At 40.2% G+C, this 24,786-nt stretch overlaps 1 protein-coding gene across 11 annotated transcripts in view; it reads left to right on the forward strand.

Moving 5' to 3' along the window:
• Positions 1-716: 716 nt before the first annotated feature.
• GIGYF2 (GRB10 interacting GYF protein 2) overlaps positions 717-24,786 on the forward strand; it is a 74,422-nt gene continuing 50,352 nt past the window's right edge. For 8 of the 11 annotated variants that reach the window (XM_071437387.1, XM_071437391.1, XM_071437394.1 and 5 more), the window contains exons 1-6: positions 724-833; positions 1,703-1,729; positions 12,653-12,732; positions 15,325-15,454; positions 17,614-17,709; positions 22,641-22,749. In XM_071437387.1, coding sequence (XP_071293488.1) covers positions 12,692-12,732; positions 15,325-15,454; positions 17,614-17,709; positions 22,641-22,749 — 376 coding nt within the window. In that variant the 5' untranslated portion in view covers positions 724-833; positions 1,703-1,729; positions 12,653-12,691. Of the gene's footprint in view, positions 834-1,212; positions 1,399-1,702; positions 1,730-12,652; positions 12,733-15,324; positions 15,455-17,613; positions 17,710-22,640; positions 22,750-24,786 lie in introns of all 11 variants that reach the window. The other 3 variants (XM_071437388.1, XM_071437389.1, XM_071437390.1) reach the window with 3 other exon arrangements.

Consider the following 24,786-nt stretch of genomic DNA (forward strand, 5'->3'; position numbering starts at 1 on the left):
ACCTCTAAGATCATCGAGTCCAACCTGTGACTGATCCCCACTTGTCAACCAGACCAGGGCACGTCCAGGCGTTCCTTGAACACCTCTTGAAAGAGTGACTCCATGACCTCCCTTGACAGCCCCTTCCAATGCCTAATCACCCCTCCTGTGAAGAATTTCTTCCTAGTGTCCAACCTAAACTTCACCTGCTGCAGCTTAAGGCCATGTTTTCTTATCCCTTGTTCCCTGAGAGCAGATCCCAAGCCCCTGGCTGCACCTTCCTGTCACAGGGAGTTGTGGGGAGTAGAAAGGACCCCCCTGAGCCTCAGGCTGAGCTCTGCTCCCAGCTCCTTCAGCTGCTCCTCGTCTGACTGGTGACCCTTCCCCAGCTCTGTTCCCTTCTCTGGACATGCTCCAGCCCCTTAACATCCTTCCCGAACTGAGAGGCCCAAAACTGGACACAGGACTCAAGGTGTGGCCTTACCAGTGCCGAGTGCAAGGGGAACTGAGTCACTGATTTGATTACCAGGGGTTCGGGCAGCGCAGGAGGCGCGGAGACTTCCGTCCCTGTCATGTCCCTCCATCTCCCCTCAGGGCTGTGAGGGGAAGGGGTGGAGGGGGGCGCTGCGGGGGCCTCGCGAGTCCGGCAGGGGGCGCTGGAGGCTCGCCCCCTCCGGCGTGACGTCACACGGAGGGTGGGCGGGAAGCGCCGCTGCTTCATCCGGGTCCCGCGGCGGGGCCTGGGGGCGTGGTCTCACCCTCACGTGACGCTGCGTGGCGGCGCACCCGCCATCTTGTGTTGTTGGGTTGAGGAGCCGCCGCGGCTGTGAGGGACTCTCCGCCCGGGAGCGCAGGTAACGCCGTCCCGCCGCCGCCCGGCCTCGCCGCTGCCCCGGCCGTCCCTACCACGCCCCCGCCGCCGCGCGCCCCGCCCGACCACCGGCCCTGCCGGCGGCTCCCGTCCGCCTCGGCTGCCGCAGCACCGAGGCGCCCCGCGGCCTAACCGGGAGGCGAGGCCGCCCAAGGGGGGTGGGGGGGTGCGCCTGGAGGGCCCCCCTGCGCTCCCCATGGGCCTCTGCAGGGGTCGTTGGAGCTGGGGCGAGCGGGCCTTGAGCTCTCCGTGCGGGTCCTTGGTACTTGTCAGGCGGCGGCGGGGCGCCCGCCGCTCCTCAGCGCCCTCCGGGGCCGTCTCCCCTCGCACTGACCCTTGTGAACTCGCTCGTCCCCTCCCAGCCCAGCGGCAGCGCCGCGGTGAGCCCCGCTTCGAGCACGCCCGGCCCTGTCGGGTTACACTGGCCGAGGAAGGAGGGAGCTCCGAGCCTTCCCCCGCGCAGGCAGCAGGGTGCTGGGAGCAGCGGTGACCGGCAGTGTTTGACTGGAGAAACCTTGGCAGGCTGAAGAAACATCGATCACAATTGTGTACGTTTGGTATTGATCCAAGACAAGTAGTTTCAGTGTCAACAGAGTACTTACGGCTTTTTCAGTTCTCTCTGATTGCACTTTGAATTGGGACAAGGTGTAGGCCAAAAGGAGGTATTGCCAAGTAGTGCTCCTGGAATAAAAATCCACGTTTGCCCCAGTAACATTCAGTTCAACGTTCGTGGTGTGCTGCTTTTACTGTAATTCTTGAATATCTGTTTGCTTGGGTGGATGGGAAAAGGACTTTTGAATTCTGATTATATTTCTCTAACTTCTTGCTGCACATTTTATTTTCTTGCTTCAGGAGCTGACTTGGGCAAGTTCCTGGAAAGTACGTGTGAATTTTTTTTCTTATGATTCTGCTGGTTGCTTTTGTTCTTAAGAAACTCTTTAATAAACAAAAATTAATTTGCTGTTCTGTGAATGGAGCATTTGGTTGATACACAGTGTGATAATTGGAAACCTTTGTACACAAAATTGGTTGCAGTTGTCACCAACAAAAGCTTCGTTTTGCTATTTTTAAGTTTTGTTATTGGGTGGTGACTGCAGTGGATAATAAGAGCATTATTGCTATGAGGTGTTGATTCTCTTGCCATGCATTTGAATAGGTATCCTTTGAGCAGTTAGTTGATGCTGGTGTAAAAATGTGTGACCTAATTAATCCTGGAGGTGCTAGCAGAAATGTTGAGTGTCCATGGCCCCATCTGCACCTGCTTTGCTCCCCAGGTTCATGTAGTTGTACAAGTCAGTTGATATCAGTGGTTGTGTGCCTGGTGTTAATTTCTGAATGAATGTGTGATTAAAAAAAAATAAAGTTTCTGTCTAATAGTCTGCTGGATTAAAGTGAAGGCAGAATTTTAGCCCTGGAACTTGGATGTCACCTTTTATTTTGAGACTTTGATAAACTGCTTCAGTATCTGGCAATATTGTGTGTAAATACTGGGGTTGAATGGTTTTAAGAGCTTCTCAGGCTCTCCCAGCCCCTGGATACAGGAATGTGCCTGGGGACACCTGCTCACTGTATTTATTTTGGGGCCTTTTTATGAATGGTTTCTTGAGCCTGTGTTTTAAACCATCAGCATAGAACTAAAATGCAATGTGGTTTTTGGAGCAGCAATGATTTGTTTCACAGGGTGCTTAAAAAAATTTGGTACCACAGTGAAAACTTGGACTCTTACTTTTGTTACAGGTGTTGACCTTGAGGATTGTAAAATATCCTCAGGTGCTCCTGTTTGCATTTTTGCTTGTGTTTCTAAAACATATAGTAAACTAAAACTATGATCCCTGTGATTATGTAAGTGAAAAAAATGCTTGTAAATAGACAGTTGAGGGCTTTGTCATTAGTTTTTTCCTTCCTGTTTTACTCCTCAGTTGAGGAAAAAAACTGTAAAAAGGGAGTGCAAAGTAGGTTTTGGGATTTTTTAAGGAATTCAGACTAAGCACCATTGTATCTCTCATGTCTGGATGAAGTTCTGTCACTGGAGTTCCTCATACCTGAATGTAAGAAAAAAATCAGTAGTTTTTTAAAGATCTATAGATACTTCATTAAAATAAAAACAACCCTAGATGTCAGAGTCCCATGGAACAAATTGTTGGGACAGCTGAGTGGCTGAAGGCTTTGCTGGTATATCTCTGTGCTGAAAGATCTTTCTATGTAAACCTGAAAGGGAAAACACTGGTTCACAGTAACTGATGAAGATGAGCTGGGTACTATGATCTGTGCTTTCCCCTTTGGCCTCTCTGCTCATTTATTTTTTTTAATTACTAAGAATGTGAAATCTCATTTTGCCTACTTTTGTCTGGTCTTGCAAGTTCGAGTAACTGTCATACATATATGGTTCTTATTCTTTCATTGAGGTCTTTAAAATTCTTCCCTAGGACTCTTCAAAGTATGGTATTGAGTTCTCTCAGTCTGATTTAGAAAAAAAAAAATCAATTTTCTAGCAATTTTTTCTTAATTCTTCTTTTTCTCTTATTTTTTGCCCCTTCAGTGCTTCTGCTCAAAGATTAGTGGAGATAAACTATATATAATTCATGATTCTAGATAGAGCCATGGGGCAGAGCAAGGGAGCCTTTTCCCTACAGAGCTTCCTAGAGAGCCATTGGATGCTTTGGTGAGGAGAAACATTTTTCTTTGTTTACTGAGGAAGCATTTGCCTTGAAAGGGACTCTTGCTTTGTGTGGTTTTCTCATCAATTTATTTTAATTAATAGAGTGACATTTGAAGGCAAGGTGTGTGAAATGCTGCAGGGGGGATGGGGTTTGATCTTTTGAGAACTAAGTCGGTTTCCTGCCCAGATTAGCCTCTCCTTGTATCCCTTGCTCTCAACACCAGAACATTTTTTTTTGTTTGCATAAGGGATCTGGCTTGAAAATCACCAGAAGTGAGAAAATGTAGCAAGTTTGCTCAAGGTATGCCTAAGTTATGGATGGAACTAAGAATTAAGTGCTTTAAGTGACAAGGTCTGTACAGTATTGGCCCTCTTGTGGTTGGTGGCAATATGTGTGTGGATATATATAACCAGTTCATCATGGGCATGTTTAATACCATTATTTTTTTTATGTTTAGCTCAGATGGCAGCTGGAGATTGTAGCAGGCTGAGGTCTTTGCAGTGCTTTGTTAGGAGCTGAGATTGCCACTGTGTGTTGATTACAAAATGTGTCCACTTCTCTTTTTTAGCAGAGGGAGGGCTTTCATTCCATTTCCTCTAAAGGTGATTAAGCATTCCTTGAATTTGGACACGCTAGACATGGCTTGGTGCCTGCATGGGAAGCTAGGCTGCCATTGAAATTTTTCTTTGCCTCTCTTCTTTTTTAAATGGGAAGGATGCATGGAATTGTTTTGATGCATCTGAGGTTTTTCCCAAGCATGAAATCAAAGTGTGTTTTTTCAGGAGTGAGCCTCTCCTGTAATCCTTAAAGCTTGTAATATATAGAAGCTGGATATGTAGACCTCAGGATTATGAGAAAAGCAGAAGGAATCCCATGAGCTGTGTAGAGGTTGTAGAGTGTGTAGGTCAGTGAAAGTTTTTGATGGCTATTTAGAGAATTGTTTTAAAATACTGTGTTGTTGACTGCTTTCTGGATCACTTTCTAATTTTTGATCATCTCAGTTATTAAAACAGATCGTTATCATAATTCTCTTTTTGGCCATCTGTTTAAAAAATTTAGGGAAATAAAGAGCATAACTTGATGGCTTTAGTAGGTCTGCTTGTATATGTAGTTTGTCATTATGAACAGATAAAGCTTCCATATACAGTTACAAAAACTGTTTAGAAAGATATGTTTGTATCATTAAATAGTTACTATTCCAGTGAAACTAAGCATGATGCACTACAGTTTGTGTTTTGTTACTTGAAATTTTGTCCTTTTTATTCAGTAGACAAATACCTGTTTCAGGTTCTGGTTACAATGAAACAGTTTCTTTTATGTTCCTTCTCTTCCTGACAATACATGCATGTTGCATTCTGTTAGTAGTATTTTATGGTAAAGATACTGGCCTGTGTGACTGGGAGACTCGGAGGGTGTAGATGTCCATGGGTTGGTCAGTTTGGGTGAAAGCAGATGGGATCCATGTGTGGTGGGGTGTCCATTCAGACTGGAAGAAACAAGGAGGAGATACACTCTGGACACTGCAGAGATGACTTTGGCTTTGTGATGAAATTTGTGATGATAGATAGCTGAATAGCTGAATTTATGTGCATTCAGTCTTAGAGTCAGAATGTCATGTGGAAGGAGTTGGTTTGGCTGGCAAATAATGGATTTATAAAGTGATTTTTGGAGCCATGTGTGTTAGAATCTGAGGATGATTTAGTTGGAAGAGCCTTTGGTGGTTGTCTGCTCCAGCCTCCTGCACAAAGCAGGGCTGACGTCAGTGTTAGACTGTGTGTGACAGAAAGTGAGTGAGGCTGATCATGGAATAGCATATGGCAAGGTTTTTATGGAAAAACATTTCATAACTTGACTTAATAAATCAGATGCCCCATTCAACCACCATTAAAACCAGTGGAAGCTTTCATGGTAGGCTTAGTTAATGCTGAATCATCTGCATATGTGATTTTCTCTAACACTAAGTTTTAAGAGTACTAAGGCCAGGATCAGGCTAACATGACAAGTCAATTTACAAAGATATAATTCTTAGATCAAATTAAGTGAATTTTTTGGCAAATTTTGCAAAAATGGATATGCTATTAAAAAGTATCATAGTTCATATGTAGTATGCAGTCTGATAGACATGCTGATTCTCTATGTTAGAATATTTTATTAAACACTCACTGTTGAATGTTTGTTTCCTGAAGTTTAGGATGTCTCAGAACTGCAAGAGCAGGAAACCTTAAGGAACAGGGTGGGAGAGAATATCCAAAGGCCAAAGAAGCTGGTTATTTAAATGATATGTTAAAAATGAACCCCTGAACCTCTCAGCAACCCAGATCTCTTAACTCAGTGGTTGTTGTCAGTGACCGTAGTCTGAAGCTGTGTTCTCCCACTTTGAAAACATTATGGGTATATAATGTGTATGGTGAGTGGGAGAGAGGTGGTGCACTGGGGTTTTGGTTGCATTCACAGTCTGGCTGCTGGCCCTGCTGGGGAGAAGCTAGACAGACTTGGCATCTTGATCTGTCATGCCTTGTGGAAGGGCACAGGTGAAATAGTTACCTACCAGCAAGTTTTCCATGCACAAGGTAGACAGATGTGAAAGTGATTTTTGCTTGCTTTGTTTTTAAGCTGGAGAGTGAGCTCTAGCCAGGATTTTGGGATAGGATTTGGAATGAGAAGCATTTGTGTTCCAGCCAGTGGCAAGGCCAAGGGTGTGGTTCCCTGACTCTGCTTGGAGTTTAATCGCTGGTGTCTGCCTTTGCCTGCAGTCTGGTAATGAAGGTGGAGGTCACGCTGTGTTCTGGTGGGGGAAGTGGGAAAAGTGTTCACATTTGGCTGTGTGCAGGTGAAGCAAGAAGTGGAAACTCTCCAGTCTACATCTAACCACCAAGTTCACAATAGTAGGTAGGAAAGGAGGAGAACATCTTGAATTGTGTTACTTAATGTTCTCAATTCTTTTTTGATTTGGTTATCAGGTGTGTAGGTCTTGTTAGTCTCTTGTGTCAGTTCTGTCCTTGAAGGGCTACTTGTATTTGTCCTTCTTGACTAGGGTGCAACATGTTGCAAGCTGAGGTGCTCCATAAAGCTTTAGGTGCACCTGTGCAGTGAGCAGGGGAGTGCCACTTTGAAAGTGCTCTTTGAGGTAGTCGTGGACAATTTCTGATCAGAAATTGCCAACAGATTGAAATACTTTGGCAAGGGTTTGAGGCAGGGAGGTTATAAGACTTCAAGAGATCTAGAAATGTAAGTGTAATAATAGAGGCACAGTTTCTGGAGAAGTGGATGGTTTGGACATGGCTCCCTTAGGAAAAGCTTTCTGGTGTGTGGGTAGATAGGCCTTGGAAAATTCACGTCTTTATCAGGAATCAAGTTTGGTAAGCCAGAAGGGACTCCTGTGACTTGTCTGGCATCTTGTATAATGTGACTAATAGGTTTTTTCTTTCTCTGATTAATTTTCTGTTTAAACTAGAACATACTTAGTAGAACTATTTTCACATTGATCTAAAATAAGGTAGCTTTGTTGATTATCTCCAAATGTTTTCCTTCAGTGAATCAACTTGGATCTTCTGATATTTTTACCTGAAGTGATCATTTACAGACTAAGATACTTAATTTTTTCTCAAAGCTCAATAAATAGAGCTTTAGTATGTTGTTGGTGTTTTTTCTTCTCACTGTAGGGCACATCTGTCAGATTCTATCAATTTTTGAACACCTGATTTATCAGCTCTTTTGCCCCTTACAACAGAAAGGGCACAGTATCACTTCAGTGGTAAAATTTGGTGTATATTTACTCTGCATTTTTGTTTTCTCGGATTAAGTGGTTTTTGTTAGCTCTTCTTAATACATCTCAGCATGGTTGCAGGACTGTGTTTTTCCAGAATAGTCTTACATTTCTTATATATCTCCTGTGTTTTCTGCTTGTGAGTCTCTTGACTTTGCCTTATTCAGTGCAACCTGCTGTACTGGACTGAGTCATTGAATAATTCATGGTGGTACTATTGATGATGTGTCATTTCCATTATTTACCATATCCATGTTTGTCATCCTTAGGTTTTAGAAGTTTTGTGGCCAATGTTACAGACTGTAGAAGATAGCTTCTTACCTCTTAGGTGGTTTTGAGACTTTTGTTCTGTCTGAGATGGGTTGTTGTAGATTCTTTGGAAGAGAAGAAAACTTAGGTTATGATTTGAGATTTTTTGTGTGGTTCTAAAGGATTTTGTCCTTTTTAACATTCTACTGAATTGAAATGTCCTACAGAAGTTAAAATTTATCTACTTTATCTACTCAAGCAATGACTTTTCTGTTTTTACAAAAGTATATTTTGATTGCATGTCTTCCATAAATCTATGTTGCCTGGCCTTAATTATGTCAGTGTCCTTTAATCAGTGTTGTCTGCTTTAGCCAGTGATTAATATCAAACAGGTTGTGTAGCCACCTGAGTCATCCTGTTTACCATTGTACTTCAAAGATGGCTTTCATACAGTTGTGGATCATCCTTAATATTTCAAAATTTAGAGAAAATCAGCATTAATTTTTTAGTGAACCTGTTAATTTTTTTAAAAACCCAGTTACTGGCACTGACATTAGCTAGCTCTAGTAGCTGCCTGTGGAATGTTTTCTTGCTTGTGGAAGGTGAAGTTTTCTCATCTTGATGTAATGTTGCTGTTGAATGGTGGAACACTACTGTTAAATTCCTTCTCCACGTTTATTTAAGGACAACCCATTTCCTTCCACTTAAGACTGCTCGTGTTGGATTTCTGTTGTGATCTTTGGTTCTCACATTTTCATCCAGTTTCTACGTTTAAAAGACTCTTTCAGACCTTCAGTGGCAACAGAACTATCTTGAAAGGAAAGGATACTTTTCTTCTTAAACTTCTCTGATCAAAGAGTAGACCATTTAAAAATAAAATAGCTGTGTATAGAAAGGATCAGTGGTATGTATTTTTCAAGGTTTAGCTTTCCAAAGTTAATTAAAAACCTAAGCATGCAGTGGTCCCAAAGCTATAAATTGCAATGACAGTCCAAATCTTTAATTTTTTTTTATTTGTCTGCAGAAAAGATTAGATTGTCAGACCTGAATGCAGCCTAGGCTTAACTTAGAATGCCAAGAACCTCTCTCTTGGTAGTCTCTACCCAGAACATCTTGGTGAGACAGATAGTCATGTGCTACTAGCTGAGGGAGTTCTGTAATGGAAATGTAGGAATTCAGCATTGCCTGAAAGTCTTAATGCAGGTGCCCATCAGTAATAAATGAACCTTAATTTTATTATGTGAGCTTGAGCAAAGTCTGGAAAATGTGGTAGTTTTGATATTTCAAATCTCTGAAAACAGCTTTTTGGCTAGATATTTATTAGCTAGCTGTATGTTTTACATAGGATACCAGAGGTTATGGGCAAAATGTGCCACAGTAATTGTTGACCTTCAACTGAAACATCTTACACATTTTAACACATAAATCTAGCTAGTAGAATCAAGTTCTGGCTTGTGTCTGTAGCAGATGTTTGAGAGCTTTAATACATTTGTAAAGTACTAAATAGTGAGCTTGAAAAATAATTTAAGAAACAAAGCTTGGTAAAATAGCCATTGTTCCTAAAGTAAGCCAGTGAAATGAGTGTTGCTGATGGCAGCTTCTGCATGTATAATATTACCTGTTAATTGTGAGTGAAAGCCACTTAAAGGCTTCATGTTATTAGATTACAGTTTGTGTCTGTTCACAGGGTGGACTTCTGATTTTCAAAGTACTAAACAGCTGACAAAATAGGGGTTTTTCCCCTTGCCAGCCTCCAGGTTGTTGGTGGGGTTGATGTGATTTCTCTTTTCACTCCTGCATGCTGATGGCAAGTTGGTGGCTGGTTGTGGCTGTCACCTCAGGAAAATAGGGTCCCAATTCCATTTTGCCCTAAAAATATGCAGGAAAACCCTAACTGTTTGTAGGGTTGCACTGGCACCTGATCAAGTATTGACCTTATTTGAAGAAAACTTTGGAAAAATGTTCCACTTTGGAGGAGTGGTGGGAAGCACCAGGTAGCTGCCTCGGCCAAGCAGTGGTATTAACTTGCCACTATCAAAATACTGCCTCAGTTTCTTGCTTCAGCTTGAGGCTGCCCATGTAAAATCTGTACTGTGGAGATTCCTGCATGAATAACCTTTGATTTGTAGAAAACCTCAACTCACAAAACTAGCTCTTCAGAAAGGGGCTTTTCCCTCATCAAACTATATCAAGGAGGAAATATTAGGTATATGTTATTTTTGTAATTTGCCATCCTTGATTAATAAGGGAGCAGCATTTTAATAAATACCAAAATCAACCTTTCTGTTATTAATACTGAATTTTAAGACCCAGAAAAATGATCTAGATAATAAAGATGTGATAAGTTTACCATTTTGGCTAAGCAAAAAGCGTGAAGTTTGTGACCTGATCATTCATTCCCATCTCTGAATTCCTCATCCTTTTTCTTGCTCCACCCTGACTTTCTCCTCCTGTGCTGCGAGTGCTGCCTTGTCCACTCCAACTTGCCTTTCCAGTTAGTGCAGCTTCTCCTGCACACGAGCCAGGTGTGGTGTGCAGTCACTGGCAGAGGCTCCTCTCAGCTTGGTCTCCATGCTCTCCCCTTTTGGCTGCCACTTTGAGAGCCAGCAGAAGCAGCACAGGGTTTCCACTCCCTTTGTTTTATCTGCTCTCATGTGGCTTTAGTGTTTTCCTGTGGTGCACTTGCTGTCTTAGCTTTCCTGAGCCTTTTCCCTGTTCTTTGCCTTCCCTCTCCCAAATCATTGCCCATTTCCAGGGTGTCTCTTGTCCAATATTTTTCTCCCAGACTTGCCTGTAATTTCTTTTTAATGTGTGTTTTATTTCTGGGTAATGTTGCCTGTTCATTTCACCTGTCACATCTGTTCAGATCACATGCATGTCTGGTTTATTCTGTTTCAGAGGGGATGTGTTCAGTACAATTTCATTCACTTACAGTTGTCTTGTTTTCAGTTCACAATTCATACAGTCAGAACTGTTAGGGATGGAGTAACTTAGCTGAGTGCAGTACAGAAGAGGAAGAGTTCACAAAACAAAGTATGGTGGCCAAAATGAGGGAAAGGGAAAGCCATTCAGCAGCTCACTGTGATGAGACTAGCATTAGAAGTCTAATAGAGAAACATGACAGCATCCTCAATATTTTGGGAAGATAATGCAGAGGCTGAACAGTGGGGCCAAGTGGGTCCAGAACCAGTGAACAGCTTGATCCTAACTGGGTTTTAGTGCTTTGTCCTTGTATCTGATGTTTTTGTTGTTTAAGCCTGAGTGCCAGCCTTTTTGGCATTACTGATACTAGACTAGCTTTGATGTTAGGAGTTAAAGATCCCAGGTTCCCTGGTGATGCACATGGATTGATCTGAAAACTCGCCAGCCCCAGCAGAAGGGTTACAGGCATTGCAGGAATGGAGGGACAGCCATCCAATTAAGGCTGCTAGGAATTGTGTTAGAGGCTTCTTTCTGCCCAAGTGTGCATGAGGGTTTACTTGAATTGCCCCACAGTATTTTCTCTTGTGGCTGTTGCATATTGTCTTTGGGTATCTCACCTTATATTCTGATATGCAGGATGGTGAATGGATATAGCTTGAATGTTCTCATGAGCTGTAAGCTCTTCAAAAAGGCAACTCAGACCAAAATCATCTCAGACTAGGCCTGTGAGAATATCTGGGTATTTTTGTATTAGCTTTTGGTGCAGGTAGTAAGAGTAATTCCATTTAATTGTCTAGAATTATTGTGAAAATAAAACCATTAAGATTTGTATATAATTTACTTTGTGTATGGGATAAAGAAGATACAGCCTGTTGTTAAAATACATAAGCCAAACATTAGTTGGTGGGTTTAGACTGCAGGGAGTTTATAAGCATTTGTAATCTTATGCCCAGAGTATTTGGGTGAAATCTGCTCAAGCAATTTTAGCATATTTCATTTTAGCATGCTTTGTTGTTCTCTCACTTTGAGAGTCTTGATTTATTTTCTTTAATATCATTACTTCTGTGGAATAAATAGAAGGGAAAAAAGCTTCCTTTGTTTAGTTTTGTCTGGCTTTTTTTTTCAGTAACGCCCTTTCCACCTCTATCTCCCTGGATTTTGTTTTTCATCACCCTTTCATGCAAAGTATGGACAAACTCATGAAGTTCCTTATTTAGTCCCTGGATCTGCTAAGGGATGTGGTTCTGATACAGCAAAATTCCCTCCCTGGTGCTATGGGTTCTTGAATTCTAATCAACCAGTGTCTGAAGATGATGCTTCAAATTCTTCTTTTTCTTGGGCTTTACCTACAGTGTGTTTGGTTTTTAAAAAAACAACCTATCTTCCTCTGCAGATTTGGATTTGGCTGCTGCTGGAAGGAAAGAGGAGCTGTATTTATTGCATGAAAGGGCACTTCTCCAGAACTGCCTGGGCTGGACTTGGTTCTGTTAGGGAAAAGTTACCTTACCTTAGGCTTGTTCTTTCCCTCCTCTATGGCTTCAGCTGCTCTCATCCATACACTCTGGATATGTAGGAGCTTGACTTGAGCCTTCCTAGTGTCTGCAGGAGTTACCTTGGCTAATAGTAATGAAATCAGCTGGAGTCTGAACTTATGCATTTCTTTTGCTTAATAAAAGCAAGAATGAAAGAAATACTGTCATTTGCCTGCAGAATATTGGAGTATTTGGTAGCATTGGATGTACTCAATCTTTAGAAGGCTAATTTTCCAGAATGAGCAGTGGAAAATTCTTGAATACTCTGCCACTCAGCTGGCAAATCTGTCTTGCTGTAATTCTAGTGGGGTTTTTATCCTCTTGTAATTGTCAGGAAGCAGCAATTCTGTTAATTAAGCATTACTGTTCTTGGAGAAGAGGATTATGCATCAAGTTCTCTGTGTTTGTACAAATTGTTTCCTCAGACACCCTAATCCAGTGTCCTGTTTGAGCTGTTAAAAGAGGGATTTAGGGAAGAAATCTTGATGCAGTTGCTCCTATATTACTAAATCAATCTGTGTTGGAAAGCTGAAATGGATTCCTTAAAAAAAAATTCACTGTAGTCAGTTTTTTCACTTCTTTGCATGACCAGGTGTGCTTTTGTATTTTGAATTAATCTGTGAAGGGCTGTACCAATCCAGCTGTTTTCATAATAAATATCTTTATTTTTCAGGTTCACACTTTTTAAAAAAGAGGAATAGAACAGGAAAAAATGGCAGCAGAAACTCAGACACTTAACTTTGGGCCTGAATGGTAAGTTTTGTCTATTTTGTCAGACTCCAGAACTTGTTTAAAAGGACTTTTTTTTTTTCCTTTGGAGCAGAATTGATTATGAGACTGAATGGGATATAGTACCTTTATTTTGTCCTGTTTTGCCTTAGTCCCTGGCCTGTGATCTAAAGCAATGTTATAAAATTAGTCTTCATTTTGTGAATTGGCATTGTGTAGGAATTGAGTTGGGCTTTTTGTTATGTTAATGCCTAATATTTACCTTGCTGCCAAGCATTTGAAGGAGGAATAATGTTTATGATCTCAGAGGTATGCACAGAATAATTGAAGATGTGCTTGTTCAGTCTTTCTGTGTGATGAATATTAAAAAGGAAATTCCTAAACTCTCCTCACTATACTTGAATCTGTAGCTAAGCAAGCCTTTTCTTTTTCCAGTTTTAAAAAACTTAATCCCTGTATGGAGTATGGGAAAAATGTGGGTTTTGTGTCAGTGTCCTGCACATTTGTATTGAAAAGTGTCAGGAAAAGAGAGCTGTTGGGTTCAAGGCACTCCATGCTGTCATTTAATTTTGTCAGCTATTAGTTTTACAGCTTGTCTGACATGCATTGTCCTGGCTTTTGTAAAAGAGCAATTGCACAGGTGTGATTATTCAGTATTTGTTCCAATTTCTTGTTAAAGTATTGGTGAGTTCAGTTACAAGCAAGAATTGTGAATGGTGTGGTTTCTGAAGAGTGTTTGATGTCCAAGTGTGTGAATGGGAATGCAGAGTGGTTATAGGAAATAGAATTGCTGCAGAGCATGTGATAGAACTGTTACTTGAATACATTCACTTTTGCTGACACATTTCTATACACAATATACAGAAATTGGAGAGGATTCAGTGAAGAAGTAAGACATGATTTGCAGCCTGTGAAACAATGAGAGCTCAGTCTATTTTGTTAGGATGAAAGAAGGTTAAAGCACGAATTTATCAATATCTATAAATATACCCACCAGGCAGATATCTTGTGCTGGAGTGTTCTTCAGTGTAAGACACAGACATGATTACATTCTTGATGGATGGAAGCCAAAGTTATATTAAAAAAGAGAAGGGGGAAGACAATTCTAAAAAAAGCATATATTTCAACAGTAACTTAATTGCTGTGTCACAGTGAGGGGACTGTCATAGTGAGTCTCCAGTTAGTTTAAAAACTAGATTATGTATGGAAACGTATATTATACTTCAGTGAATTAGTGTATTTTTACAGGAATAAAGGGACATAAGATTTATAATTTTTCTTTTGGCTTGTGGTATAGTCATGACTGTCACATAAGCTGCTGTATCACTTAACAGTGAGACTCTGGGTCACGTTTTGATCTGATTGGTGTTGAACAAAGCACTGAGCCATCAAAGCCTTTAGATAATTCTTCTGCAGGCACAATTTGTTTGGAAGTGGTATGTAGAGGAACTGCCACGGGGTGGCACCAAACTAAAGAAATAACATCAGCTCTTGACTTGCAAATCATTTTTTCCTTTTCTTCAAAGGAAAAGAAAGGACAATAAAACAAATCGAAGCATGTTTCAATAATTAGGTGAAAGGTATTCTCTGAATCACTGTTTTAATTTAGAGCTACTTCCCTGCCAAGGATTTTTTGATTGCTGAGAAGAGTTTTTACTGTTCTACTTGTCTAAGGTGCTCATCAAAGAGAATGTAAGAAAATCAGCAGGGTTTTGTTTCTTTACACACATATCCTTTTGTAAAACATTCCTCAAACTTAAAAATACCAAGGATTTGGGTAGCTGAGGAAGTGGCTGTGTAGAATGAGACTAATTCAACTGCAGAATGGGCATAATGTACAACAGTGAGGTGCTACCTGCAAGAAGTCAAGTAACTTTCCTGTGTGGGATGAGAGCAAATGTATTAGCATATTTATCTGTTACCATTAAGCAGATTTATTAGATTGCTGGTTCAAGTGTCTCTGAGGTAGAGTGTCACTGTATTTTGTACATATCTTTTTATTTTATTTTTTCTTTTATTGATACCCTAAGTTAGATGTTACATGCACTCTCAAAAAATAAAAGCCATTAACTTTAATTTGTGTAAAAGGGATTTATGGCAAGAAGGATTCCAGAGACACAAGAAGAAACTTCATTATAAAATTTACTGTGCTGTTCTGCTAAACTTGATGAAACATCTGAATAAACTCTTTCCTTAGCTTAATATTTGCTGCACTCTCTAGCACGGTAAGAATTTTTCTTGGCAAAGGGAAGCTGTTGTCATTAAGATGTCCCACTGATTTGTGTGCAGCCTGTGTGAATAGCTTGGGCAAGGCTTTAGGGGGGTATAGCTGCCTTGCTGTATAGTCAGCATAAGAGTTTTCCTGGGGCAAGTTGAATTCCTTGATGTCCTCATGGGAGTACTTTTATTTCTTGCTCTCCTGGCTGTGGGTGAAACAAGGGAAGTTCTTCCACTCCTCCTATTGAAGCACTGAGAGTTTTGAAGTTCAACTGTTAATGTCTTTACTTTCAGTATTGTATTTATTTTGTTTGTGTCAAATCTGTAAAGGTGCAGAGGATGGTAGCACAGGTTTGGATATTCTCAATTCATGTTTATTGCTTTTCTGCTTCCTCTTAGGCTGCGAGCTTTGTCTAGTGGCGGGAGTGTGACATCCCCTCCTCTGTCTCCGGCCTTGCCCAAGTACAAGCTAGCAGACTATCGCTATGGGAGAGAAGAAATGTTGGCACTTTTTCTAAAGGATAATAAGGTGAGCAGGAAGAGGAAGGTGCCCTTGTGTGTCTATTCCTAATGACAGTCTTGTGATTAGGAGTAGTAGTTTGTATTTTGTGATTATGGACAAAGAAATCACATATCCCTTTCAATCCCAGAGTGAAGAGGGCTGATTGTGGGGATTTTCATGTGTGCACTTGTTTAATTGCACTTTACCAGATTCACTATGTTTTTGGGTTTTTTGTTTGTTTGTATTTTTGTTTGTGTGGGGTTTTTCTTTTTTTTTGCTTTTCTTCCACTTTAGGGGTAACTTCCTGTACCCCAGAGAACAAAAAAACCTGATTGCCATATTCAGTCTCACTGCCACAGATGACTGAGGGTTAAAGTCGCCTTGCAGCTGTGCAGATTTGCTTGCCTCAGTAGGATTTTATTTAATGTAGTGCATAATAGTTATTTGATTCAGCTACAAAGTCAGGCAATAAATGATATGAGCAGATCATCTGAAAAAAGCAAGAGGTCTCTATCCCATCTTATCAGTTCACTTTAGCAGGTGGCTGGCCCAATGAGAGCAGTCCTCAGGTAGCTCCCTTCTCTGGGAATCAGGACACAGAAACTATGACATGTAATGCATAAGAGCAGTATAGAAAATCAAGAACCTCCTTCTGGTTTCACTTCAAACAAACATTCTCAGTGATGTAAAAGATGATACAAAATTTCAGAGATCTTTCAGGCAAATGATTAATAAACTTTGCAGTTGTAAACATTGGGTTTTTCTTTAGATGGTGGCAGTAGTTATTGTTTATTGTTACAGCAGACCTGGAGGTCTGAATGCCCCTGAGAGCTTACCCTCGGGGGAGGGAGGGACTGCAAGGAATGATGTCAGGATTATGCTTTGAGCTTGGAATAGAGATGTGCACACACAGCTTCAAGTTCCTGACTTGGCTGTGCTGACATTCTTGTACAACACTGGGAGCCCTGCATTGCTTAAATAATGGATTTAAGGGCGTTGAATGTCAAAAATTTTTCTAAGTCTGTTAAGTATGGTATAGCTTAAAACCTTGCTTTAACATGCAGAATTGTCCAGTTCTACTTCAGGAAACTGTGATTTAGATCTTGATGTTATGCTTGAATAGGTCAGCCAGTCAGAAGTCACTGCTTTTTGCAGTTTGTGTTTGTTATGTCAGATGATGCTGAGACCTCTGCTCCTGGGGCTGATTCAAACAACCCTCAAATATCCTGTGATACAGGAAGTTCTCTGATTGTTATGAATGGTCCAAAAGAATATTATCTTATGTGTTTGCCAGAAGGGCATTATGATTAGAGTATGTCTTTCTTTTGCTGTGCACATGTTTCCAGGGTGTTGAGTGATTCTAGTTATGAAGACTGAAAGGACTCCTGACAGTGGTTCAGGTCAGCTAGTGGATGTCAGAAATGTTTTTAAGCTGTTGAATTTCTAATTAAAAGAGACTGACTGGCACACATCTAAAAGAAAAAAAGTCTTTAGTGTTATGAACTAAATATTTTTGGGGCAGTTGTCCATTGGCATAATTGGAGCTCAGTTGCTGTATGTAATTGGTGGTTCTTGTCCACATTCTCAAGGTTACAACTATTGATGGAGCTTCTGATTCAAAATTAATGTTAACATGTATTTTGATTTAAGTCATTAGTGTTCTCTAGTTAATCTATACATATAGTTCATTGTACTTGGCTTTTTTGTATGTTTTTTTGGTTGGTTTGGGTTTAGTCTTGTTTGAATTTTTTTGGTTTTTTTTTTTTTTTTTACTTTCCTCATTGGTTATAAATTTGAGTTGCTTATTTCAAATTAAATGCAACCTCTGTGCTGTAGGTGGCAGTTTTGTTAATTAAAAATCTGGCTATAAAAATGTATTGAAGTTAAAAGCAGTAGATGAAATGTCACTTGATTCAGATTTCAGCTGCAGTGGTGTGGAAGTTTGAGTTCTGATGTCTGTGGTCTTGTGGGTGGGTGATGCTTTGGGTGCCTTGTTTGTAAGAACTTTTTTTCTGAGGGTTGTAAATTTGCAGCAGAGTTATACTCACCCCCAGTAAGAGTTACTGGAAGTACTGCATAAATGGAGACAGAGTTGGAAGAATAAAAATTGTGAATCAGTGTGTGTGCCATCATCCCTGAAGTAGAAATACTTGCATGTAGTAGAATGCTCTTTTTCTTTCTTACAGATACCTTCAGACCTTCTGGATAAGGAATTTTTGCCTATTTTACAAGAGGAGCCCCTGCCACCACTGGCACTTGTACCTTTTACAGAAGAAGAACAGGTGTGTACCTTTTATTTTTAATCTTTAGATTGTTATTAGTGTAAAGACCTAATGAAGAATATGCTTCCATTAAGAAAAACAATGAAATTTGAAATTAAGACTTCTCACATCTTCACTAGTTTGAAAGCAAACCAGCAGGAGATTCCAAGTCAGAAGTACAGTTCAATAGGAAAATTAAAATAAAGGCAGTAATACAGAAACTCTGATATAAACTGAGAGTCAGGATACAGCCTGACACCCTGTTGGTCAGGGTGGTGGCAGCAGTCTGATTAAATGGTGGCTGCAGTCCTGTGGGAGTGATGGATGTGGTTTTGTCAGAGCAATGAGCCTGTGGAAAGATCCAGTCCTTCTCTGGAGGTCCAGTGGTGCTTATTGAGCTCTTGTCCTCTGGGAATGCAGTGGTGGTGCTCTCCCGGTGTTCCAAGCCTCAGATTATATAAAGGAAGGAATGTTTGGGTCCTCCCCCTGGGTGGGGCACCTCACAGTGGGATGAGGTAATTCTGTGAGTCACAGGGCTTATGGGAGACCTTGATGGCCCTTTAGTGGCTATTGTCCCCTGGAGGGAGTTAGCAGGGATGAGTCACAGAGGAGATGAAGAACACTCCCTCACCTGTTTTAACAGCTTATGAAGATGGTAATAGAATACATACCTTTGGTTCCACCTTTTCATTTTAACCTAGGACACAGAGAAAGAAATTCTGAAACCATACTGTGTCAGCATAAAGTTTAAATTCTATCCATGCTCAATTATTGTCTTAAATTGGAAAAAATGGTTTTTATCCAATGTTCTGTTGAAGGTAGACAGGTTGTTAAATCAGGGTCACCATCTGGGAAGCGTTACCTATTTTTTAAGTATGCATCATTTTCGGATCAGTGACATTTTCTACAGTTTTTTACCATCTTCTCTTTGGTAACCAGAGAATCACAAAAGTGGCTATGTTCTGTAGCCTCTGTTTTGTGTTCTTTAGAGAAATACTGAAGTTTTTTGACTGTTAACATTTATTCAGAAGATGCAGTAGTGTTAACTGCTCTGTATATAAGCAGTTTCTTTTCATCTACTCCTTTGATGTATCTATAGGTGTATATAACCACATAGAGATGGATGAGAGTCAGAACAGGTCCCTAAGGATTCCATTTAAGGGATGACTGATCTGGGTAGTTTGAAATCTCTTGCTTTAAATTTGATTCTTAATGGAGAAAACCGCCCATCTTCTCTGGATAAGTGCCTCTGACTTTTGACTCTGGACTATTTCCTCTTTCTGGCTCTCAGAACTTTTGATTTTGCAGTTTCTCTCTGATTTGTCATGTTTCTTAGCACTTCTCCTACTTCATAATACTGTGGTTTGGATTTTTGTTTCTTTTGCAATAGAAGCTGAGTATTTTTACCGGCTTGAGTGGTTTGATTTTTGCAGGGGTGGGTAGTGTTACTATTAGTTTCTTAAGATATCAGAGCATCCTTCTTCCTTTGCCTGCCCCAGGCTGTTGTGTTCTTGAATTTTTCATTCCATTTTGTGCCTGGGTATTTTGGCATATCCTCTTCATCTCTTCCAGACTTCCTTCCTCTTCAGAGCTGGTCCATATTTCTTGTGTGTCTGTAGGATGCTGGCATTTCACACAAGATACTGATGGTTTAGGTTTTAATCAGCAGTTGGATTTGAGTTCATGTGGGTACACTGTAAGCACTTCATGTCATAGTCTTCAAAGGCAACTGAGATTGAGACTGTGCTTTTGTGGGAAGGCTTAGCTTAGCTCTTGTTCTTGAGTAGGGGGAGAAGGAGCAAGCCCCAGACAGGGTCAGCCAGACATACAGTAGCACACCTGAATGTTGAACCTTTGTGTAAATGTCTTGGGGTTTATTCTTTGGCTGATGCATGGTGGAGTCCCTCAGGGAGGACTTGCAGGCCTCTTGCAGTTTAAGGGGATGCTGACTCCTGGTGTTTGTCAGGATACTCTCTGCAAGGAGTGACACGAGTTGAAGGCTATGGTATCAAAGTGTGCAGAGTACAGATGAGGTGGGAAGTGCTGCTGAGCTTCAGGGATGGATGTGCTCCTCTGCTGCAGTGCCTAGTGTTTCAGCAGTCTTGAAAACTCCTGAGGAGTTGGTGTATGCTGTGGCACTGCTTTTCCCTCCTCCTCTTCACCTGTAATCATACAGGAGCCTTTAAACAGTTTAACAATTCTCTAAAGTCTCCATAGAAATCATCATCTGGAAGAAGAGGTCCATATTCCCTTTTTAAGAAAGCTTTTCCTTTAATGCTTTCTGGGGACCCAGAGGATATCAACAATCTGGTTTTTCATGCCCTTTTTTTCCTGTCTTCATGATTGATTTGAGGTAGCAAGGGAATGGCATTTTTTAAGTTAGAAATTCTGCTGTTTGTTCCCCATGACATAGCATTGTTTAGCATTAAGAATCATCTTCAGAAGTGATTTTGAGGTGAATATTAATGGCTTTACCGCTAGTGGTGATGCAGGAAAGTTCTTACAATTAAGATTGACAAAAGAGAGTTTAAAAGACCTTTTTACCCCCTCTAGGAATACTGAGGATAGAATTGTTGTCTCAGAACTTGAGAGGCAGGGCTTTGGGAGTCCTTAGAGGAGAGGCTGATCAGAGCACTGGTACTTTAGTGCAGTGTTCAGTTGCAGCTGAGCCTGTCAGGATTACTTTGGCCTTAGATTCAGAACAATTCCTGCTGTGTTGTGCACCTGATGGCACTGCAGTTTTCTGTTTACTATGGGAAGAACTTGTCTCAAACTGAATTACAGGTGTATTATCTAGGGATGGTGACAGATCATGTCAGCTATATTGATTTGAGCTTAAATGTATTTAGTTTTGTAGTATTTAATTGGATACTTAAGGCTACAGCGTTCCCTGTAATAGGACAGTGGCATGCTTTGGATGGAATTGCTGGTTCTTTTTATGTAAAATGTTACTTTTCTGAAGATAAAGTTGTTGAGCTAACCTAGAGTTCAACTGATTCACTTACTGTAATGAAATACAATATGTTTGCAATCACAGATTTGTCTAAGATGTGTTTCCAAGGTAGTGTCTGTTGAAGCAAAGGAGCTTTCTGCAGCTGGCTTTAACAGAGCTTCCCACCATAGAGCACTGGCAGTGTCCAGCCGATGTTCCTTTGCCTTTCCCACTGCTCCTGTTTTTCCTATTTGCATTAGGGGAGAATTTGGTTGTCTTAATCTTACCTGCTTTCATAGTAAGGAAGGCTCAAACTCTTGCTGACCATAATGGAGATCCTTTTGTGTCCTCCCTGGTTATTTTCCTGACATCTGTTTCCTAAGACATCTTCATTTGCTACTAAAGCTGTATTTTGGCAGCTTTGTTCTTCAGTCTGCATTGGTCATTGAGGAATACCCTGATCAATAGTAGGGCAATTTTTGCTTTTTTGACTTTGCTTTTTGACTTCTTACTGTGATCTTATCATGTGGGTTGTTACCACTATGCCTTCACTGCAGCAAGGCTCTACAGAGGGGAGGGAGAAGTTGCTCAGAGTTCAGGCAGACAAGTCAATTTAAAAATGAGATCATTATTTTGTTCTTACAGGAAGAATAAGGCATAAAAAAAAGAGGAATCTCCTATGCAAGACAATGATTCTGATAAATAACTTAAATACGGTTTTTTTAGTGAAATGTTTCAGCGCTTCACAAAAAAGCAGAAGTATCAGCACCCAGAAAGGTGGTGGTTTGCTCAGAGGCAGATGGAGGTGGTTCCTTTTCACTTGCAGTTGAAATGGTTGCTTTAAACTTTAAGAGCTAGCTCAGAAAACAGATTTGCTGGAGGCCGACCTTGCTTTCTTGCCATGCATGACTGCATTTTTTCTTTCCCCTCAAGTCTAATTAGTTACCAATTCTTTCTTGAAGGAAGATCTACTTTTGTAGGGAGCACATATCAAGCAGTTTTTGAAATGTTTCTGTAATGTATTAAATCTCCTGTTGGCTTTGATGTTAGTGATTTAGATTTTAAATAGTATATAATCACTTGTCTCATTGTTCTCTGAAGACCTTCAAAGTCCTAGTGATTCACATGAGTTGATGTAAGCACCTTGCTGGCTTCACGTTCCTTTCAAGAAGCCTGATATAACAGCTGTTTGGAGTCCTTTGCATTCTAATTATTTAAAACTTGCATTCAGAAAGTGTGTGTCAGTTCAGGTTTACTTGTTAATGTTTCTGTACATGGTTCTGAATTCTTTGGCCCAGTTTTCCAAGTATTTATGCTCAGAGAATAGGGTCAGAGTTGGTTATATTTATCCATTCTTTATTGAAATAGTTTTTTCTTTTAGCAGTTTTCATATTAAGCTAAAGTTGAATTTTACTAGTGTTTATTTTCTTATGAAAATGAGTATCACTGAAGTTTCAGAAGCCCTAAGTACACTTAGTTTTTCCTAAAATATGTTACTCTTGTGAAATTTAGAGAATAAAAAAGGCTTATTTCTGCAAAGGACATTGGTAAATATAACTTTATTCAAGTTCTCTTGGTCTTTACATGTTCCTGCTTTACTTCAGTAAGTTTAGAATTGGTGTTAATTATTGGTGTCAGGTATAGGCAGATGCCAGTCTCTTTTTGCAGCAGAATGTGTATTTAAAACTGCTGATGTTCTAATGGCCTCTGGTATCACCTGAAAAAGGAGTAGCTGTTCAAATGCTTACTTCAGAGCATAGAAATCTCAGCTAGTAACTTGGAAATGGTAATATTGACCAAGATCCTTTTATAGACTGCTTCAGCTGCTCACATGAGCATTTTCCTTTCCAGTATTAATTGTAGAGAATTTGTAATATAAACAAAGCCAGATTTAAGATAACGGTAAATGTTTGATTTTCCTTTTTGTTTTGCTTGGTTTTTATTGTTTATTTGTGTATCTGTGGATTCTTTGTGAAGGTTTTTCCAGTCAAATCTGACAGTGACTCTTTCTTTTTGGCAGAGAAATTTCTCCATGTCTGTAAACAGTGCTGCTGTCCTGCGGTTGACGGGACGTGGAGGAGGAACGGTGGTGGGGGCTCCTCGAGGTCGAAGTTCCTCTAGAGGTCGAGGTGAGCTGCCTGTGGGATGTGCTGCAGTGGATCCAGGGGATCCAGGCTGCTCAGAGACACTAAGTGGAGCTTGGCTAGAGCTATGTGTTCTTTTTGCTTAAAGCTTTGAACCTTTCCAACAAGGTGGTGCTGGAGAAGGAATATTGGGTTTAGTGATGATTCTGCACATCTTAGCACACAACTGGTATCTCTGTTATATGCCTTTGCCAGGTTGATGGGTGGGAAACCAAAAGGGAAAGGTAGTTTTGGGGTGGAATATGAAATTCTTTGAAATAACTTTATTAAAAGCATGAAACCAATTCATAGGGAGAGGGTAGGAAAAATATATGAATGTACTTAAAACATCATGGTTGTAGTCGGTTGGGTTCAGTATTCTGAAAAGCCATCTTCATTTGTTAACATCCTGAGTGTAAACAGTTAATGGGAAGTTGTAATTGAATTTGGGAGACATTTGAGTCCTGCTAGTTCTGGTGCATCGCTGCAGCTGTCTCATCCAGGATCACCTGAAACATTTGCAAATGAATGGAGAAAATGTCCTGAGGCCATATTGCTAAAGTCAAACCAAATAGTTAAACCCATAATTTATCTTAGCAATTCCTTTTCAATGTGTGCACTTCTGTGAACTCTTTTTGGGGGGCTTCATATATAAATAGGATGGGCTGCATTTAGAATACTAGGAAGCTAGTAACTTGGAAATACTGAGTAAATAATCTTGTAACCTCTGTCTTTGCAGGTGCTTAGGTGAGATTTCTCTTAGAGCCCTTTTTAATTTAATTTTACATGCCCTTAACGGGTGGTATTTTCAATAAGATCTTCAGAAAGTACTTCATATATAATTAGGTGCTTCACAGAGTTTTGCTTTTACTTAATGCATTCTCTCATTTCTGTTCTCATTCCTTAATCCTGCTTTCTTTTTAGTTAACATCTCTCAGATATTTGTAGATGGTTTTCTGTCTTCTTGTGGTTGCTGTTGCTGCCCAGCTAAGATATGAATTTAAAGCTTTATGAGACTATCACTAGATTTTCCTGTTGCTTCCCCTTCATTTGCCATTGTAGTTGCACAAATGCTCAGGGTTTCATTTAAAAAAAAAGTGTGCATATATATATATAGATGTGTGTACTAATTTGGGAGTTGTTGCTTTTCTGTTTTATTTTAATGTGTGTGTTTCTATCACCTCTGTTTCAGTTTTGCTAGGAATACATATTGGCTGGTTTCTTTAGGTGCATCAAGACATAATTCTGCAAATTAAATTATTGCTGCTTAAAATTTGATAATTTGAGATCATACATCCACTAGTGTGCTCTCTAGTTTCAATATCAAGATACTGTGACCATTTGTAATTTGGGAAACCCTTTATTTTGCTTTTCTTTTGTCAAATGTCCCTGTTTTCTTGCTGCACTATTAACAATGTCATCCTTATGCAGTGAGCAGTGGTTGTTTTTTCATTGCCCCCACTAGTTGCAATGAGATTGTAAGGCTAAATGTGGCAGAATATGGCTTCTAATCCAGTAATTCTATTAATGATTCTACTCATATGCATGACTGCTTTGTTTGGCAGTAAAGTTTGTTTCCTTACGTTTTAGTGGACAGAACTTAAAATGTATGCAGTATTAAGACTTTGAAAGCTGTTTGAAAGCTGCTGCATGTATTCCTGATTTCCCATAGTTCATTTTTAAGATTTGTTAAGTAATACTAGCAAGAACTTTGTTGCAAAATTAATCATTTTCACTTTCTTTTTTGTTTATCCTAGTTTGATCTTTTAAGGTGTTGGAATTATTATATGGTGTGCTTGTGAGGCTGCTCTGTTTAAGCTGTAGAGGACATACTTCTGCAGTAAATTTCTTCAGCTTTCTGAGCTTTCCTTCTTTCATGGATCCTGGTTGCTGCTTGTTTCTTCCACTCTTCCCCTCTTCTTCCCATGAGCAATTGCTCTTGCATTCTAGGCATGATGAGTTTTCCCAAAGTTTTATATCACAGCAAAGAAATTAAGGCTTCTGCCAGGAGAAAATGGTACCATTTTCATAATTATACAGATG

Source organism: Agelaius tricolor, unplaced genomic scaffold, assembly GCF_023055355.1.
Source record: "Agelaius tricolor isolate 1412-34295 unplaced genomic scaffold, bAgeTri1.0.p SCAF_12, whole genome shotgun sequence".
In the NCBI taxonomy this organism is placed as follows: domain Eukaryota; kingdom Metazoa; phylum Chordata; class Aves; order Passeriformes; family Icteridae; genus Agelaius; species Agelaius tricolor.